The sequence below is a fragment of the Mirounga leonina genome, unplaced genomic scaffold (assembly GCF_011800145.1).
Source record: "Mirounga leonina isolate KUSES-001 unplaced genomic scaffold, KU_Mleo_1.0 Mir_173, whole genome shotgun sequence".
Classification (NCBI taxonomy): domain Eukaryota; kingdom Metazoa; phylum Chordata; class Mammalia; order Carnivora; family Phocidae; genus Mirounga; species Mirounga leonina.
The window spans coordinates 10,736,573-10,756,050 of record NW_023270447.1 but is presented as its reverse complement, the minus strand read 5'-3'; the positions used below and the strand labels follow the sequence as shown (position 1 = coordinate 10,756,050).

At 38.2% G+C, this 19,478-nt stretch overlaps 1 protein-coding gene across 1 annotated transcript in view; it reads left to right on the top strand.

Moving 5' to 3' along the window:
• Positions 1-29: 29 nt before the first annotated feature.
• TRMT13 (tRNA methyltransferase 13 homolog) overlaps positions 30-19,478 on the top strand; it is a 20,971-nt gene continuing 1,522 nt past the window's right edge. The window contains exons 1-9 of the mRNA XM_035017937.1: positions 30-314; positions 3,104-3,150; positions 3,239-3,305; positions 8,287-8,349; positions 8,540-8,609; positions 8,764-8,870; positions 9,214-9,381; positions 11,292-11,364; positions 16,667-16,741. Of these exons, the coding sequence (XP_034873828.1) occupies positions 168-314; positions 3,104-3,150; positions 3,239-3,305; positions 8,287-8,349; positions 8,540-8,609; positions 8,764-8,870; positions 9,214-9,381; positions 11,292-11,364; positions 16,667-16,741 (817 nt within the window). The 5' untranslated portion in view covers positions 30-167. The remainder of the gene's footprint in view (positions 315-3,103; positions 3,151-3,238; positions 3,306-8,286; positions 8,350-8,539; positions 8,610-8,763; positions 8,871-9,213; positions 9,382-11,291; positions 11,365-16,666; positions 16,742-19,478) is intronic.

Sequence of the window (19,478 nt, the reverse complement as noted above, 5' to 3'; positions counted from 1 at the left end):
CATCAGTTTCTTCCGGTTTTGCGGAGGATGGGGCGGCAGTTCCGGGCATTAACCTGCGTGGCGGGACGCGCGGCAGCCATATTTGTTAAGGGAAAGGGGACCCGAGGGGAGCAGAGAACTTTTCTTCTCTTCACCAGGTGCTTGCCACCTCAAACGAAGCCTGAATTATGGCGGCTTCTGCGCCAGCCCCGCACACGACTGACTTTCCGGCTGAGGGTCGGTGCAGTTACTACGTGGAAAAGAAGAAGCGGTTCTGCAGGATGGTGGTGGCGGCAGGGAAAAGATTCTGTGGGGAACACGCTGGAGCCGCGGAGGTCTGGTATTGCCCTACCCTGTGGAGAGTTGGAAATAAGTTTCTTGGTCCGGCAACTCCCCTCTGACAGATTTCTGCTTCTGTTCCCTGGATTTTCCAGCTTTTCCTGTACTAAGCGCAGCCCTGCCCTCCCTAGGGAGCGATGATGAGCCGTAGCGAAGTGCAGTGCTTCTCGCACTAAATAGAGCGCCAGCAGTGACCCGTTTATTTTGATACTAACTCGTGGTAATGGTAGACCTAAGTTTTACTCCAAACTACCGCCTCATACTCCGCCCAGCCTCCCCCTTCCCGATGAGAAAAGGTAGTTTAGAAAGAATAGTGATCAAAGATCCCAAGGTTTCACTAATTGTGTTCTGATTGTTTTGTGAATAATAAGAAACTTTTAAAAATTTTTATTTAGACGTGCAACTCTTTAACTATAGAGAACAACGTGGTTACCAGAGTGGGGAGGGAGGGACTGGGTGAAAGAGGTGTTGCGGATTAAGGAGTGCTCGTGTGATGAGCACGGAGTGATTAAAAACTTAAAAAAAAAAAAATTTAGAGTACAGTCTTGAAAGCAACTTGTAACTGCTGAAAGGAGGAAGGAAAGATTTAAAATCATGTGAGAATTGACTTTCCTTTTAAAATTGAAAACAGGAGGCGTACAATTTTGTTTGAGAATACGTATAATTGTACTGTCGATATAGAGTTGACCCTTGGGACGCCTGGGTGGCACAGTCGGTTAAGCGTCTGCCTTGGGCGGGGGTCATGGTCCCAGGGTCCTGGGATTGAGCCCCCCATTGGGCTCTCTGCTCCTTGGGGAGCCTGCTTCTCTCTCTCCCTCTGCCTCTCTCCCAGCTTGTGCGCGCGCTCTCTCTCGCTCTCAAGTAAATCTTTAATAATAAAAATGCATACAGTTGACCCTTGACCACATGTTTACATGGATTTCATAAACACAGCACAGTACTATGAATGTATTTTCCTTAAGACTTTCTTAACACTTTAGCTTTATTGTAAAAATATAGTGTGTAATACATACAACAAAAAATATACATTAATCAGCTGTTTATGTTAGCAATAAGTCTTCATTCAGGTCAACAGTAGACTATTAGTTAAGTCAAAAAGTTTTTATTTATTATTTATTTAAAAAAATTTTTTTTATTAGAGCAGGAGCAGGGGGGAGAGGGAGAAGCAGGCTCCCCGCTGAGCAGGGAGCCTGACTGGGGGCTCATCCCAGGACCCTGGGGTCATGACCTGAGCCGAAGGCAGACGCTTAACCAGCTGAGCCACCCAGGTGCCCCGTCAAAAAGTTTTTAAATCTCTGGGCGCCTGGGTGGCTCAGTCGTTAAGCGTCTGCCTTCGGCTCAGGTCTTGGTCCCAGGGTCCTGGGATCAGCCCCGCATAGGGCTCCCTGCTTGGCGGGAAGCCTGCTTCTCCCTCTCCCACTCCCCCTGCTTGTGTTCCCTTTTTTCGCTGTGTCTCTCTGTCAAATAAATAAATAAAAATTTTTTTAAAAAGTTTTTAAATCTCATTTTTTGTGAAGTCAAAAGTTATTTGCCGAGGAGAGTGTGGCTGCCCCTACCCCCCCTTCAAGAGTCAACTGTATATTTTTGTGTATGTGTATTTCTTTGGGATATATATGATAGAAAAATAAAACTAAAAATGAGGAGCAGAATGCTTGTAGAAGAGGAACCTGTTTAGTCAGTTTTAGAAACCAAATAGGCAAGCACCTGGTTTCATGCCTTCTCCATGTCCAGTATTACTCACATTATTTCCTTAGATGTTTTATCCTGGGCAATATCCAGTACAGATCAGCCCCGAGACCTCCTTCATCTGCTACTGCCCATCATAGCCATAACTCTACTTCATATTTTGATAAACTGATAACTTGCCTAGAGTGAAGTATACAGAAACAAATATATACTTGTTTTGGAATGTGGGAGACCTGTGTCTTATGGTGAGAACTCTCTGAAGTATACCTACAGTTGTATTGAGTGGTTTTGAGGGGACCAGCAAACATTTCTTGATCAAAAAATGAGATTTATAAAATAACTAAATAAATAAAATTTTTAAAAGTGAGATTTATGGTAGGAGAAAGTTTTGTTCTCACTCTAAGACCTTATACTTGACCTTAGCGAAACATCTCAGAGATGAATGCAGTTGGTGACAGTGGTAGAATATGCCTAGTTCCTTACAAGCTGATCAGTATTCCTGGAGAGGAAGAAATGTTATTATTGGTCCCTTGAAGAAAGATTGCAGAACATCAAGGGAAACACTTTATATGGCACGATTTGGTTTTCAACTGTGGGTGTCCTACTGAATCTGTGATTTATGATCTAATTGGGTGTTATGCTTCCATCTTTTTGTCTTAAGTATCATATATAGCTGAGACCACTTGTACACATTTTTACCTGCTGGTTCTTAACTGAGGGTGATTTTGCCCCCCAAGAGACACTGTAAAATATTATTTTAAAATAATATTATTATAAAATAATAGTGCAAATTATAGTCGATGCTATCTTAGATTCGAAATTCCATATGTAGGCCTTCTCTACAACCTATTTGAAGCTATAAACCCTTGTTGTCCAAAGCATTTTTGCTCGTATATACAAAAACTAGCTACTTTGGAGATTTTTGTTGTTAAACTCTATGACCTTATTGTACCAATGTTTTACTAATGTCCTTTTAAGGTTTCCTTACCTCGTTTTGGGAATGCATAAACTTATGATTACACTGACGTTATATCTAGTATCTGTAAGCAATGAACTTGATATTTTTCATCCAAGTCAATATATCATCTTTCTTTATTAGGAAGAAAATGCTCGGAAAAGAATTCTCTGTCCTTTAGATCCAAAACAGTAAGTATGGGTCAGTTAAGGGTTTTTCTATGCTAGAAAGAATAATTATCACAGGTCTTATTTTAAATAATTTTCTCTTTAAATTTAGCACAGTATATGAAGATCAACTAGCAAAGCATTTGAAAAAATGTAACTCAAGAGAGAAGCCAAAACCTGTAAGTGTTTGATCAGTAAAACTGAAAGGTGAAATGTGTGGTATGTAATGCTTATATATACTTAGTTGATTACAAATGTGAATACTTAACAAGACCCTAGCCTCAGAAGGCTTGAATGTGGTAAATGCATTTGAGTATATATATAGGACGTCAGACCGTGAATCCACTTATAACCCTAATTCAGAGAATAGAATTTTATGCAACAAGTGTATTGTTTAGAGAGTAATTTCACAATTTATTCAAAATATTTACTGAGTGCTTACTAAATTTATTTCAATAAAATATGGTCCCAGCCTTCAAGGAGTTTATTTGAAACTGGTAAGTTAACTTGTAAATAATGGATCTTAATAAGTTCAATGAAAGAAGTAACTACACATGTCATAAGAGCATGTACTTGTATAAAAATTAAAATTATATCCAAGTGGTCAAGAAAAGCTTCCCAGAGGGAATAGCACTTGAACTCAGTCTTGATTTGGCAAAGAAAAGGAAGAAGAGTCCTTGTAGGTGAGAAGAACTATATTCACAAAGGCAGAAACTGGGAAACCACATTGAGTCTTTCAAAGAACTCGGACTTTATTCTGAAAGATATGGGGAACCCCTGAAAGATTTTAAGCTAAAGAACGGTGTGGTCAGATTTACCTCTTAAAAAACTTTCTCTCAGAGCAGTGTGGGAAGATGGCGTGGAATTAGAAGGACTAGTTAGGGGCTGTTGCTGAAATCCAGGTGGGACATGATAAGAGACTAAATGAAAGAGAATGGAAAGGTTAGGGAATAAATACAAGAATTATTTAGGTAGCAGAATCAAAACGTGATGACTAAAAGCTGAGAGTTGGATATGTGAGTCTGCAAGTCAGTAGAGTGGTTAGTTTGGAAGTCAAATACATACAAGTCATAGGTAAAGCCTTGGATTTTTAAGTTACCCAGGGTAAGAAATTGGAAGGGTGGGGGAGGAACTTGTTTATTCAATAAATACTGAGCACTTATGCCAGACATCGTACCAAGCACCCTGCCTATAAGAACATTACAGTCTTGGGAGAGATAAAAAATACAGTATTATGTGTTTAAAATTGATTAAATACAGAGTGCTATGAAAGAAGAAAGGAGGAGAACCTAACCCTTTTTTGGAGAAATAGGGGATGAGAGAGATGGGGAAGGAGTCAGGGAGGCTTCTCTGAAGGAGTGTCATACAATGAGACCTACGGGTCAGAGGAGAATCAGCTAAGGGCGCCTAGGTGGCTCAGTTGGTTAAGTGTCCGACTCAATTTCAGCTCAGATCATGATCTCGTGGTTATGAGATCAAGCCACGAGTCGGTCTCCACACTGGGCATGGAGCCTGCTTAAAATTCTCTCACTCCCCTTCGGCCCCCCCCCTTTTAAAAAGGGGGAGGGGCGGTGGGAGGAGAACCAGCCAGACAAGTGGGAAAAAAACACATATGTAAGTACCTAGAAGTGAGAGAGTTGATAGCTTTATCTGGGACTGGGCATTGCACATGATTGGTGTATAGAATATAAGGGGAGAGCTGAGTGAAGATGAGATAAGAGATAGCCACAGAATAGAGTATGAGACTCTAGGTGACACTGACATCAAAGGCTGAGCTGCTCTTATCCTCAGTGGGCTTTTGGCATTTCAAGTGGGATAGTCATGTCCTGTGTATTTCTTTTTTTTTTTTTTTAACATTAAATGAACATTTTAATATCAGCAAGAACATCTAGATTACAAAAGCGGGTAGCATTGGCCACTAGGTAGCCACTTATTCTTTCATGTAGCAATTGATGTGACATTAATTTATATATATGCATAGTAGCTTCATTTAGTGTTCCTTACTCATGTAACATTAAACATTAAATACCTATATATTTTAGGTATTGAGGATCAACTGAAAACAAAAGAATTTTGTGGAGTTTACGTCCATGGAGAGAGAACCAAAAAGTCAAATAAATATATGTATAATGTCAGGTGATTAAAAAGAAAAGACATTAAAAAGAATACTTTGCCATATATCTCTAGATTTCATAAGATTTTGTTGGATAGCAACCAGCCCTAATGAAAACAAAATTTTTTAAAGTGAGTTTCTTTCTTACATTATATGTTATCTGTGGGCCATTATGGGTCAGCTTCAGCTCTGGGTTTGTGTCTTCATTCTGGGATTCAGGCCAGATTATGTGGGTTTTATGACCAATTTTGGAGATTTGGGCTTTTATTTCAAGAGAGGAAGCATGTCCTGTGTATTTCAAAGGATCCCTGGATTTAGTATTCCTGGCCTCTGAGCAGCAAATGGCAAAGGCACTTGTGAGGAATATGAAGGATCTGAAGTGTAATCTTATTTTCAAGCTAACAAATTAGCCTGCCACAGGTTTGTGGCTGCTGGCAGAAGAGACTCCTAGGTCAGAGACAAACGACTTCATTACTCACTGCTTAGCAAGTAACATGGGCTTCTTGCCTGCATCGATTCCCCTTGTTCCTTAAGGTCCATGGAGTCAACAGGCCCTAGGTGAATGCTGCACAATTTTGTGCATAGCTTATGTCACAGCTGAAGAACCCCAAGTTTAGGAAATACATTTCTTTTAAAATGAGCAGTAAAGGGGCACCTGGGTGGCTCAGTTGGGTGAGCATCTGGCTCTTGGTTTCAGCTCAGGGCATGATCTCATGGGTCATGAGATCCGAGCCCCACATTGGGCTCTGTGCTCAGAGGGGAGTCTGTTTGAGGATTCTCTCCCTCTATCCCAGCCCCCACTCACATGCATGCTCTTTCTCTATCTCTCAAATAAATGAATCTTTAAATAAATAATAGGGGCTCCTGGGTGGCTCCGTCAGTTAAGGGTCCGACTCTTGATTTCGGCTCAGGTCATCATGATCTCAGGATCATGAGATCGAGCCCCACGTCAGGCTCCGTGGTCAGTGCAGAGTCTGCTTAAGATTCTTTCCCCTCCTCCCTCCCCCCTCCCTCCCCCTCAACTCCTCCCCCCTTGTGCATGCATGCTCTTTCTCACTATCTCTAAAATAAATAAATAAATAAATAAAATCTTTTAAAAAATAATAAAATGGGTAGTAAGGAAACCTGCCTGACCTCTGTTCCATAAGTAGACATTTCTTTATTATTATGCTGTACAGGCCTGATCTGCTCTGGGAGACACTATTTCTGTCTTCCAAGACTGCTTCGTATACAAATGTCCTAGATAAGAGAGTCTGGAACAAAGGTTGTCAGTGTGTCTTGCTTCTAACACTTGCAGAAAATTGAGAGACCCATGGAGAATTGTCTCCCAATAGCACCTCTCAGTCATTTTGACAATAAAGTAGCCGCATACATTTCCAAATGCCTTCCAGTTGAGAACCAGCTTAGGTCAAATGACATAAGCTTAACAGGAAGTATTTTTACATTAAGATCTGTAGAAGAAAAAAGATGACCACCCCAGATAGCCCCTTAGTAAAAAGAAAGAATGTTGCCTTTACTTTCAAGTATGCATGGAGATTAGCTAATTTACCTAAGTGCCAGGTTTTAGTTAAGGCAAACAGGTGGAATACATGTTCTGGGAAAAGTTTGAGAGAAGAGGTGAATTTATTAAAAATGGAATACCCCCCAGGGGCACCTGGGTGGCTCAGTCGGTTAAGCATGTGACTCTTGGTTTTGGCTCAGGTCATGATCTCATGGGTCGTGAGATCAAGCCACGAGTCTGGCTCCATGTTCAGTGGGGAGTCTCTCTGAAGATTCTCCCCCTCTGCCCCTCCCCCACTCACTCTCACTCTCTTTCTAAAATAAATAAATCTTTTAAAAATTCTGCATACCAAATGAAAGTAAATTGGTGATAAGTTTCTCCAGTATAAATAGTTTTCACACACACAAAAAAATAATAATAAATAAATAAATAGTTTTCACATTTAAAAATTTAGTCTACAACACAACTTACCTGGAGCACTCTTGGCAACCATTTTAAACTAAGAGTACATCAAATTATAATAGTTGTAGCTAATTTTCTATCATAGTTTTGCCAGTCACCCAACAGAACATTATAATACCTGCTGTCTTCACCTGTTCCGCTTAATCATCAGTTTCCTTATTCATATAAGTAAAGGCAGCAACACGCAGTCCGCATGTTACCCTTCTGCATAACAAAAGTCCATTAGTATGCATAAAGTCCCAGGAGTAGTTTTTACTTTTAGAACAGGGTTTGTAGAAATAGTATTATTTTATTCTTCTATATCTACATGGTCCAATGTGGTAACCACTAGCCATGTGTAACTATTTAAATTTGAACTAATTAAAATGAAATTGAAAATCCAATTCCTCAGTCACACTAGCAGAATTTCAAAACTAGTGGTTACCATGTTCCCCAGGGAAGATATGGAATATTTCCATCATTGCAGAAGGTTCTGTTGGACAGTGCTGATCTAGATACTTACGTTGAATCTTTCTCTCTGAAGATACACTAGAAAGATCTTACTATGTTAATATAAACAACATAGTGTCATAGTACATTTCTATTTTTTATTTTAATCAGAATTTTAAAATAGAAGAAATCAGACCTAAACCGTTATAATATCGTATCTTATCTCTATTTTTGGTCATGCTGCCTGTCTGATAAACAGCCATGTGTAGTTGGTACTTTGTGGTTTTTACTGTAACACCGTAAGCAAAACTGACAGAGTCCTAAGTCTATGCTATAGGCAGGTAAAAACGTTAATAAAAATTACAAACAAATTTCTTTAGACTATAAATGTTTATTCAAATAACAACTCACTAGAATATATGATTCATAAACATAGAGATTTTTGTCTTTTCTGTTCTCTACTCTGGTGAGTCCTCAGCACTAAAACAAATTAAGGACCACAGTAGGTGCTCAGTAATTATTTAATTCATAAATGGGAGAAAGGGAGGATGGTGGGTACAGAGTATGGGAAGAAGGGAAGAACCAGTTTTTCACCTTAATTTTTGTGAGCTCTTCACATTAATAACAGTATTGTTGTGGTTTTGTTTTTATTAAGGACTTCTTTATTCAAGATATTAACGCAGGCTTAAAAGATGGAACAGAAATACCTGAACAGTTAGTAAGTACTTGACTTAATATTTAATTTTTATTTAAAAGGTGTCTGTGAACTATTTCTGTGAATAAGCTGTGTTCCAATTTTTGTTAGAATAAATTAATTGTTTTAAATTTAGAATACATTTTCCTATAGAACCCTTATTATTAGTGATGGTTAGTTCCCAGACAAGCTGATGCCCCACTTTTGTATATAGGTTCCAATTTCTTCTCTCTCTGAAGAGCAGTTGGAAAACTTAATTAAGAAATTGAGGAAAGCAAGTGAAGGTAAGTGTGCCTACAGTTGTAAGTTAAATTTTTTAGAATAATTAGGTGCCACATGAGTGATACAAGTGTGGTTAACAAGATGTTACTACCATTGTTCAGAGCCCCACGGTTTCATGTTTGGTTGCTTAAGCTATTGTGCTTATATTTGGCACAGGTTTGAACTCTACACTTAAAGATCAAATTATGTCCCATCCAGCATTGCATGATGCCCTTAATGACCCTAAAAATGGTGATTCTGCAACCAAACACCTGAAACAGCAGGTATGTTTAGGCCATAGTAACTATACTAAAATTGCCCTTTTTTCATTTGTCAAAAGCTAACATTCTTTCTAAATACAGTTCTTAGATTTTGTTTAGTTTATCTTACGGGGAACAGAATCTTTCCATTTCAAAAAGTATGTGTAAACATATATTAAAAACTTTTGGCATGGATATGGTTCTGAGTATTGTGTGTTAGAAATTTCAAAGCAAGGGAAAAAATTTAAAGCCAAACAAAAATTATCAATGTGCACATGCTGCCTTTTGTAGAAATTACCTTGCTATTTTCCCATTCAAGCCAAATGTGTTCGCTCTAGTTTGTAAAATAATCTTGTGAAGTTTGCAGGCTTCTATTTTAGGTAACATTGAAAAATTAAAGTTACTTGGTCCAAGAAGATGCTTTGTCGAGTTTGGAGCAGGAAAGGGAAAATTGTCTCATTGGGTTGATATTGCATTAAAAGATGCTGAGAAAGTTCACTTCATCCTAGTAGAAAAGGTGACCACGAGATTCAAGGTAAGTGAAATCATGGCAGTGTATTAGTAACCAAACTTTGTTTGCACTTTTCTTGTTAAAAATAGAATGATACTCAGAAACATGTCTCTTAAAGAAAATTATTTTTTGGTGTTGATTTGATATGGCTTTTTATTCTTTTTATTCTAATTATATTGATAAACTGAAGATAAATTTTTTAATCTAAATTTTAATAGCCCATTGAGCTGAGTTCTTAAAATTATTTGCAGAGACAAGAAAATATGTGGAAAGGGCCAAGCTCAAGCTAGGAGTTAAAAGTCTTGGGTTCTAACCTGCCTGTGCCACCTACTAACTATTCATTCAGTAAATATTTATTGAGCATACCATTAGGTACCATGACAGACAGTGGGTAGATAAAGTCAAGACAAGGTCCCTATGCTCTATTACTGATATTTAGAAAGGAGAGACAGGCAAATTAATGATTATAGAAAAGTATCAAAGTATGAAAAAAATCTGCACAGAGTACAGTATGGTTTCAAAAGAGGGAGTGACATGTTTTATTGCAGGGAAAGGATGCAAATGGCTACATCGAAAAGGTGATGCCTGAATTCTATTTTGAAACTGGTGTTTTCTAGATAGAGGATTTGAGGAACAGTGTAACCAAATACCTGAAACAACATGGGAAACATGGAAACACTTCTGTGTGATGGGAATGCATGGTCCCAAGTAGAGTTCACTGGTGAGGAGATGGGAGAGCGTGGCTAGACTGGAAGGTGTCCTGTTTCATGCCAAGGGAAGGAGTTTGACTTTATCCTGCTACATGCTGGGGATTCTATGGACCAAGATTTAGTTCTTGTCTTTGAGAAGCTTATATCTAGTGGGGCAGACTTAGGAGTATTCTGGTTCCATATGCTAAGTCTCTTATGATAATGGTAAGTACCAGAAGCCATAGGAGCATGAAGATAGAACACCAACCTCAGTGTAGTGTGGGCCAGGGAAAGTTTCCTGGTGGAAGTGACAGCTGAGAGGAGATTGAAAGAATATGTAAGAGTTGCTGAAGAAAATCAAAAGGCTTTTGAAAAGTTCACCCTAGCAGTACCATTAAAGCTCTATCAGAGGAGTCTGAAACTTGAAGTGGGGAAATTAATAACAAGATAATTATTATCCAGTAATCCACGTAAGAAATGGGCCAGAGCTAAGGCTGTTGCATTGGGGATGGAGAGGAGGGAAAGAGTATGAGAAACGCTAAGATTTTGGAAGCAAGGAGGCTCAGTGATTTATTAGTCATTAAGAATGAGAGAGGAGTTATTTCAGGTGACACTTTATGGCTTTAAGTGACTGGTGGTACGTTTTATCTGAGATAGGGAATATAGGAGGAGGAAGAGGAAGAATAGTTTTGGGGGGAGCAATGATGAGTTCAGTTTTGAAAGAGTTTGCAGTTGAAGTAGAGCTTTCTAGTTCACGGCTAGTTATGTGTCTGGTGCTCATCAAAAATATCTGGGCCACAGTGTCGATTTGTAAGTCAAAGGCACATGGACATAGATCAGAATGGTGGTTGTGATCTTTCAGAGAGAGTAAGAAGAATGATAGAATATACCAAAAATAGTATATTAGGGGCTAACAAAGGCAAAGGAGCTGGCAAATAATCTTAGGTTAGTGACTTAACATCTGTTAAGTTTCCTGTTGTTAGTCACTTAACAACAGGAAATAATTATACATAATAATTTATAAAATTTTCAAGCCTTTTAAAAATGTATGATACTGTTATTTTGGAGTTTTCATCAAAGACTATACAATCTTAAATTTTTTAACTAGTGATTCTGTTTTTTAAGTATTAAAAAATAAGGTGGGAAATTATTTCCTCTGAATTTTGAAAACAAATAGAAATCTTTTTTTAATTTCATAAAGTAAACATAAAAAACTATTGTTATGACAATGTTCTGTTTGTGCAGGTAGATGGCAAACACAGAAAGAAAAATTCAGTATTCGAGAGACTTCAAATTGATATTCAACATTTGTGTTTGAGTAAGTTGTATAACTTTCGGTTGCCCTATCATAAATCATAGAAGTTTCAAATTCTGAGGGTTGCTTAGAAACCCAGTCATGCAGAACAGTGTTTCAGGGAAAACAAATTAAAATTAATGCACTGCTACTATAGAATGTTATATCTAACATCTGATTAAGTGTAAATTGAGTTAGGGTTGGAACTTTTTAAAAATGAGGTTTCAGTATCAATTAGAAATGGAAGTGTCATATTAGGAAAGAGTTTAAAAGTTTTGATAATATGTCCCTACATTATTTCTTTGTCCTTTTTAATTATGAGTCTGTGCAGGGGTGCCTGGGTGACTCAGTCAGTTGAGTGTCCAACTCTTGATTTTGACTTTTATCATGATTTCAGGGTTGTGAAATCGAGCCCTGGCTTCAGGCTCCATGTTAAAGATGGAACCTGCTTAAGATTCTCTCTCTCCCTCTTCTTCTCCCCCCACCCCAAAAAGGCTAGTGCCTTCTGCCTATAATTAACATGACTTTACCTAAACTGTTAAAGAAATGAGATAGTTCTTTGTCCAGCTGATGGTAAAACATACTTCCTAGAATTTTAAATTGTACCAATATAATTCATCTCTGTGGAAGTCACATTTCATACACACACACTCCCTTCAGTCATACTCTTTGTGCCTTTTCTGTACCTTTTTATAGTTTTTCATAATTAATACAAACATATCCTAGTAACTTCCATCCACTAATTAATACAGCTTTGTGAAGCAACCCAGCATTTATATTATATATATATTGCTGTATTTAAAACTATTTAACTGAGGGGGTGCCTGGGTGGCTCAGTCAGTTAAGTGTCTGCCTTCGGCTCAGGTCATGGTCTCAGGGTCCTGGGATCGAGCACCGCATTGGGCTCCCTGCTCAGCAGGGAGCCTGCTTCTCCCTCTCCCTCTGCCTGCCTGCCTGCCCTTCTGCTTGCTTGTGATCTCTCTCTGTCAAATAAATAAATAAAATCTTAAAAAAAAAAAAACTATTTAACTGAATATATTACTTCTCTGACATTGAAAATTCTAGACACGTTTTTACGGTATGTGTTGAATTCTTATTAAGCATACTGAAAAGTTGCCTACCATATTTATTAAATAGTTTCTAGATCACTCTTCTGGGCCCACCATGTGCCCCCATTCCCTATTTTTAAACTAAAATAAGAAAGATAAGAGAGAAAGGAGCAAATACCTACAATCTAGTTCAATACTGCCCTTTTAGAATTTACATTAATTGGAAAATCTTTTCCTGCTAAGCAGTGACTAACTAAAAATATAGCCACTAGTGAAAATGTGAATTTTAATCTCCTGACCTCCATACTTCAGTTTTTTATTAATATTTAAAATAAAAGACTTACTTAATGACATACTGAGAGTGTGTAAAGGTAGTTTTGAAATGAGGAGAAGGTGACATTTATTTAAAGGACTTCTCTTCCTTTCTGGGTGGCAGGGTTAGAATTGACTACTCATCATTTTAGGGGAAGAAAAAGAATAGGAAGTATCTATTGAATGAGTTTACTGCAGACATCCCCATCCCCTTTCTTTTTTCCTTGTTTTTTGTTTTTCTTTTTTGGGCTTTTATTAAAGTTAGATTTGTGTGTTTAAGAGTCAAATAATTCTACAAGTTCTCAAGTTGTTTTAAAAACAGCACCAGCCACTTCCTCCCTGCCATGTTTCTCTCTTCGGAGCCAACCACATTTACCTCTTATAGGTGAATTTTGTTTTTGCTGCCCGTCCCCCTTTTTTTCCCCCAAGCATTATCTACCGGTTTTTCCCAATGGAAGATGAAGATTTTCTACCCCTGCCCTGCCTCAAGTGCAGACACTTCCCATTCCTCATCTTTCTAATATGTATTAAATGATTAAATCATCATTTTTGATCACTGGACCATGTAGTAAATTACTTTTTCCTGTATAATTTTTTGTTTGCTAAATTAATAATTTATAATTTTATTTACTTGGTCTTTTAAAAATCTATTTGTCGTAATACATTCATCAAGTATTCTGTTAGTTTCTGTCTTCCTGAAAAATTCTCCCCTTTATGCTTCAGACATGTTCCAATCAAGACTGGACTTCTCCCCTGTATGCTTCAGACATGTTCCTGGGGCACAGTGATCAATATAAAACTCTCTTCAGTCTCATCCTGGGGATTTCCTTCACTCTCCTGAGTGGGAATTTCTTTTTCCACATCTTTTCCCGTATCTTCCTCTGTTGATACACTCTTTTTGGGCAGACCACCTAGTCCTATAGCTTCCTAAGAAACAACGCATTACAGATAAATTTGAGACCTTGCATCATCCAAAAACATCTTTTATTTTACACTTGACTTGGCTGGGTATTTGTATTTCTAGGTTGAAAATCATTTTCCTTTAGAATTCTGAAAGTTCTATTCCACTAGTATTGTTTAAAAGTTCAGTGCTATTCTGAATCTTGATCCCTTGTACTGGATATGCTTTTTTCTTGAAATGTATACGGGCTTCTCTGTCCTTAGTGTTTTAAATTTTCAGTGATACGCCTTCATATGGTTATATTTTTACCCATTTTGCCTGACTCATTTATAGCAGTGGTTTCAGTGGAGGCCACTTTGTCCCCCAGGGCACATTGGCAATGTCTGAGACATTTTTGGTTGTCATAGCAGGGGGCATGCTGCTGGCATTTAATGGATACAGGCCAGAGAGCCTGCTAGACCAGAGGCCTGCTAAAGATCCTATACGGTATAGTAGAGCTCCCCACAACAAAATTATTGGGGCCAAAAAGTCAATAATACCAAGGGTGAGAAATCCTGATTTAGAGATTCTAGTGTTCTTAGCTTTCTGGGAAATTGCCTTGCATTCTTCTTTCATAATTTTCTCTGTTCCACTTTCTCTTTTCTCCTTTTCTGGAAGAATTCTTATGATTTAATTATTAGACCTACTGGGATGGTTTTCTACTTCTCTTGACTTCTCTGTGTTACATCTTTTGGTCTTTTTTCTATACTTTCTAAAATTTCCCCAACTTAATTTCTTCTCTCATAGTTTTAATTTCTTTTTTTTTTTTTTTAAGATTTTATTTATTTATTCATGAGAAACAGAGAGAGAGAGAAGCAGAGGCAGAGGGAGAAGCAGGGTCCCTGCAGAGCAGGGAGCCCAATGCGGGACTCGATCCCAGGACGCTGGGATCATGACCTGAGCCGAAGGCAGACGCTTAACCGACTGAGCCACCCAGGCGTCCCACTCATAGTTTTCATTTCTAAGATGTTTTTCTCTGAATTTACCTTTATTGTTATATCTTGTTCTTTTTTTTCTTTAAGTTTTTATTTATTTATTTGACAGAGAGAGACACAGCTAGAGAGGGAACACAAGCAGGGGGAGTGGGATAGGGAGAAACAGGGAGCCCGATGTGGGGCTCGATCCCAGGACCCTGGGATCATGACCTGAGCCAAAGACAGACGCTTAACAACTGAGCCATCCAGGCGCCCTGTATCTTGTTCTTTTTTATAATTATAATATCTTTCTGGGGATATTAATAATAGTTTTTTTAGAATTATTCTCCCTTCGTAATCTGTTTTCACCAATTTGTTCTTTTCCATTTGTTTTGGTCTCTTGACTTAGAGGCTGTCCTCAAACATCTGGTGCTCCTTGATGGTGTGTTCTTAGGATTGAGGGACTCAGAGCTCTGAGTCCTTAGGTGGAGTTGTTGACTCTGAGCTCCACTTTGTGGTGATCTGCCTAAGATGTGATCTTTCCTCTTGGGCAGATCAGATTCCACAGAGAAGACTCTTCTGATCGCCTACCTAGAGAGTAAAGGTCTGATTACGAACATCTTGGGACCTGGACCCAGTGGGGAACAAAAGCTAGGGAAATTAGTATGCACACTCACTGACTTCTGCTATTTTACCATACTTCAACTTTGAACTTCCTGTTGTCCCTCAATCCACTGTCCTCCTGTTCTACTTGCTCCAGAGAATTAGTCTAGTCTTCTACCACGTGGGAAACAGGTAGTCACCAAGGTGGGGATCTGACTATTTAAACAGACTTTCCACCAGTACTCTCTATTGTAGCTACTCAGTTCTACTACCTGATCCCCCCAATTCTTGAGCCTTTTGAAGATTTGTGGAATAAATTTGGTTGAGTCACAGCCTTTCCCACTTTTGTCTCCTTTTGTCCTCTCTCAGATCTTATGAGTTTATACCTTTTTAAAAATCCTTCTATCCTCATGTTGGTGGAAGTTTTAGGAGGGAGTAAACTAGATATTTGCATTTAATCTACCATCATTTCCCAGAAGTTCCTCTGCTCTATTTTCTAAGCCCAAAGAAAAAGGAGAGAGAAAATGAGGTAATTTTCAAGCATAAAGCAGAAGGGCTTTCTTAGACATCCTTTCCCTTCACCCTAATTGATGGTGAGTTTCTTGAACTACCTTAATTTAAACTTCTATATTCCCTGACAGAGGCAAACTGTTCCACTTGGTTCCATTTTCTCCTGGCATGTAATATACTAACATTTGAAAGCAAGCAACAGAAAAGTTGAAATACTTACTAAGTACTTCCATTGGACTGTTCACTGTGCTAGATGCTGTAGCTGGATTTGTAGGAGGAAGCATACTTTTCATTTCAGAATCTTACAAAAAAGAAAATAAATAAGGGTGGGATGGAGACCATAACTGTGATACAATGCATTACCTTGTGGACCCTTTTTTTTTTTTTTTTTTTTTTTTACCTTTTAAGGACTGTTATGAATGTTTTCTTTTTTTCAAAACAATGTGAAAAGCTAAGATAATATCTTTTTTTTGAATATCAAGATACAGTAAAAACTATAGTTAATTGTAATACTGAATATAGTATTTTATAATATATATCGGTTATGTTATTAATATATGTTTATCATATGTATTATTTGTTCAAAATAAATCTTCTAGCAGGGAAAGCTTTGAGTTCTTTTATCAATGAGTTAATAATATTTAGCAGAATAGGCTTATACAGGGGAAAGTCCTGAGTCAGAATAGAAGAAATAACATTGGCCTAAGAGTCAAGAAACTTTAACTCAGAAAGAGAGTCCCCCCTAGGGGCGAGAGGGAAAGAAAAGGGAAAAAAAGAAGAAAGAAACTTGAATTTTAATTCTGGCTGGTCAGCAGCCCTCTATGTTGCTTATCAGGTCATTACATCTGTGAGTCTCTTATTCCGCAGCTATAAAGTGAGAAATTTTTGTTTTAGTCTCTCTCGGTCCTTAAATTCAAAGATTTAAATTAGTTCTGTCTTTTTGTTAATGTCTTATCCCACAGGAGAGCTAACTTGGTTCTCATTTCCTTTTATTTCAGATAAGATTCCTTTGCTAAGCAAAGAAAAACTACCTGTGGTAGGAATTGGAAAGCATCTGTGTGGTGTGGCAACAGGTATGTAAACATACTAATAATGTCTAGATGAACACATTAAGTTTTAGCTTAACATGGTCCCAATCTTTGAAATAGTCTCTTGAGTAGTTTATATCATCTATGCTTACAACTGATTAATCTTTATCATAGCACTGGCCCTGTGTTAGATCAGATATATAGTTTTTTTATTTATCTGCTTATTTTGGCCATTTTGCAGGATGAATTAAGAGTGTTATGTGGAGGGGCACCTGGGTGGCTCAGTTGGTTAAGTGACTGTCTTCAGCTCAGGTCATGATCCTGGAGTCCCAGGATCGAGTCCCACATCGGGCTCCCTGCTCAGCAGGGAGTCTGCTGCTCCCTCTGACCCTCCCCCCTCTCGTGCTCCTTCTCTCATTCTCTCTCTCTCTCAAGTAAATAGATAAAATCTTCAAAAAAAAAAAAAAGTGTTATGTGTAAATACTGAGTCATATGAGACTAAAAGCTTTTTGGGTTATATTTCAACCAAAAAGGAAACAAATCCTTTATGGAAACTGTATGATTTTACCCCAAAAGCTACTGATTTTTTCAAGAAGTTGCGTGGGAAGGACTCTGAAACCTCTCCCACTAGAAGATGATTATGTACCAGGATTCTGAGGAAAATGAAAAAAGAAATGTCAGATAAAAAAACCTAAGATGGGGGCACCTGGGTGGCTCAGTCGTTAAGCGTCTGCCTTCGGCTCAGGTCATGATCTCAGGGTCCTGGGATCGAGCCCCACATCGGGCTCCCTGCTCCGCGGGAAGCCTGCTTCTCCCTCTCCCACTCCCCCTGCTTGTGTTCCCTCTCTCGCTGTGTCTCTCTCTGTCAAATAAATAAATAAATACTCTTTAAAAAAAAAAAATACCTAAGATGTCTTATCTTAGCATGTCCATCTGTCAGGTGTAGCATGGTAAGGTAGAAAGAGCACGGACTTTGAAATTGGATAGTCCTGAATTCAGCTGTGCTGTGTAACCTTGGCAAATTACTTAACCTTTCTGAGCTTTGGTTATCTCATCTGTAAAACAGGGATAACATAATTTACCAGGTTACATGTAAGTGTCTAGCACACATTAGTGCACAGTGAATGTTAACTATTGTTACATCTTCCTGGCTCCTATTGGTTTCATCATCTCCCATACAGGGAACTCGGAGCCTCCATAGACATTATTCAGTTTGGCTGGGAAATGGCTTTGAGTATTGTATATTTATGTTGTCCTTCATAGTTTTTAAGATGACATTCATGTACCTTATCTCATTTGACCCTCATAAGAGCCTTCTGGCATAAGCCAGTTCTGTCCTGGGGAGGGGAAAAAAGCACACTCATTTACTCTTACCTCTCTGACCCAAGTTTCTCAGAAGTGTAATCTATATTGGCTATTTTTCATTGTTCCACACACTTTCCCCTCTTGATTCACTGTGTGAATTCTCCCTTCATCACTCTATTGTTATCTTACTGAAAAATCTCTGCTGCAGTTGCTTGCCCCTTTTTTTTAAATTAAGTAACCTCTACACCCAAAGTGGGGCTTGAACTCAGGACTCCGAGGTCAAGAGTTGCACGCTCTTCAGCTTGAGCCAGCCAGGCATTCCAGTTGCTTGCCCTTCTTGAAATTCAGTTTCTTTCTCTATTGTGACATTCTTCTTTCCTGGTTCTTCTACATCTATGCCCTTCTTTCTCTCATGGTCTCCTTCCACTACCTGTTCTTTAATTACTAATATTTAGACCCCTTGGCTACACAGCTAATATGTCTTTCCCTTTAAAACTTTGCAGTAGTTCCTAATACTTACAGCGTAAAGTCCAAGCTCTTTACCAGGAGGACCGGCTGTCAGTCTGGCCTGTGCTTTCCAGCCTTTGCCGCTTCCTGCCTGCAGCTCTGCTGGTCAGCAAACTGAAACCCTGTGTACTTTTCCCATGTACTATACTCTGTCAGTTTCTAATTTTCTTAGTGTTTATCATAATTGCATCCACATAGCTACCTTATGGTATTTTAATTATTTTTTTATTATATAATTCTAATTCTCCCACTTTGCTGTGAATTTGTTGAGCACAGGGGAGTGTGCTAACACTTTGGTTGGCATATAATAGAAACAGTAAGCATTTGAGTGAGTGAATGAATGATCTTGACCACCAATTTGCTGTGTTTCCTGGTCCCTTTCTTTGGTATGTCACGTTGTCCTTTAAGTTCTTTGTAAAAGGAGGGGTTAAAATAGATTGTTAAAGCTCCTTCTGATTCTAAAATTACTTCATTCTTTTAATAATTTTTCTGGTTATTCATGTTTCTGAAAATCATTTACTTAAGTCAAATATAAATAAAACTGACTGAATATATTTTGTCAGAAAACAATAGCTTTTGAAATAGTATATTAGCTATTCCTTTCTCCCAGTGTTTATTGACTTCAACTCATATATTGAATTAAATTTACTAGTGAAATATTAAGTCATTTAATAGTCACTGGTGACATCTTAGGGTAATAAAATTTTAAAATATATATGTTTTTGATTGACTAGGCACAGCATGCTGGTCTAATCAGACAAGAAATACCATTTTTACAGTATATATTTGGGGTCTTCCAAATATTGTCAACCATAGAGCAGTCTTCACTGGGAAATAGTCGTAGTCATCAAAAAATCTGCTTGTTTAGCTTTTAAGTTTAAATTTTTCTTTTTAATGTGGAGTACATCCACCTCGAAGTTTATGTGTATAATCATCGTTACATTTGCAAAGCTTGCACGTGAAAGGCATT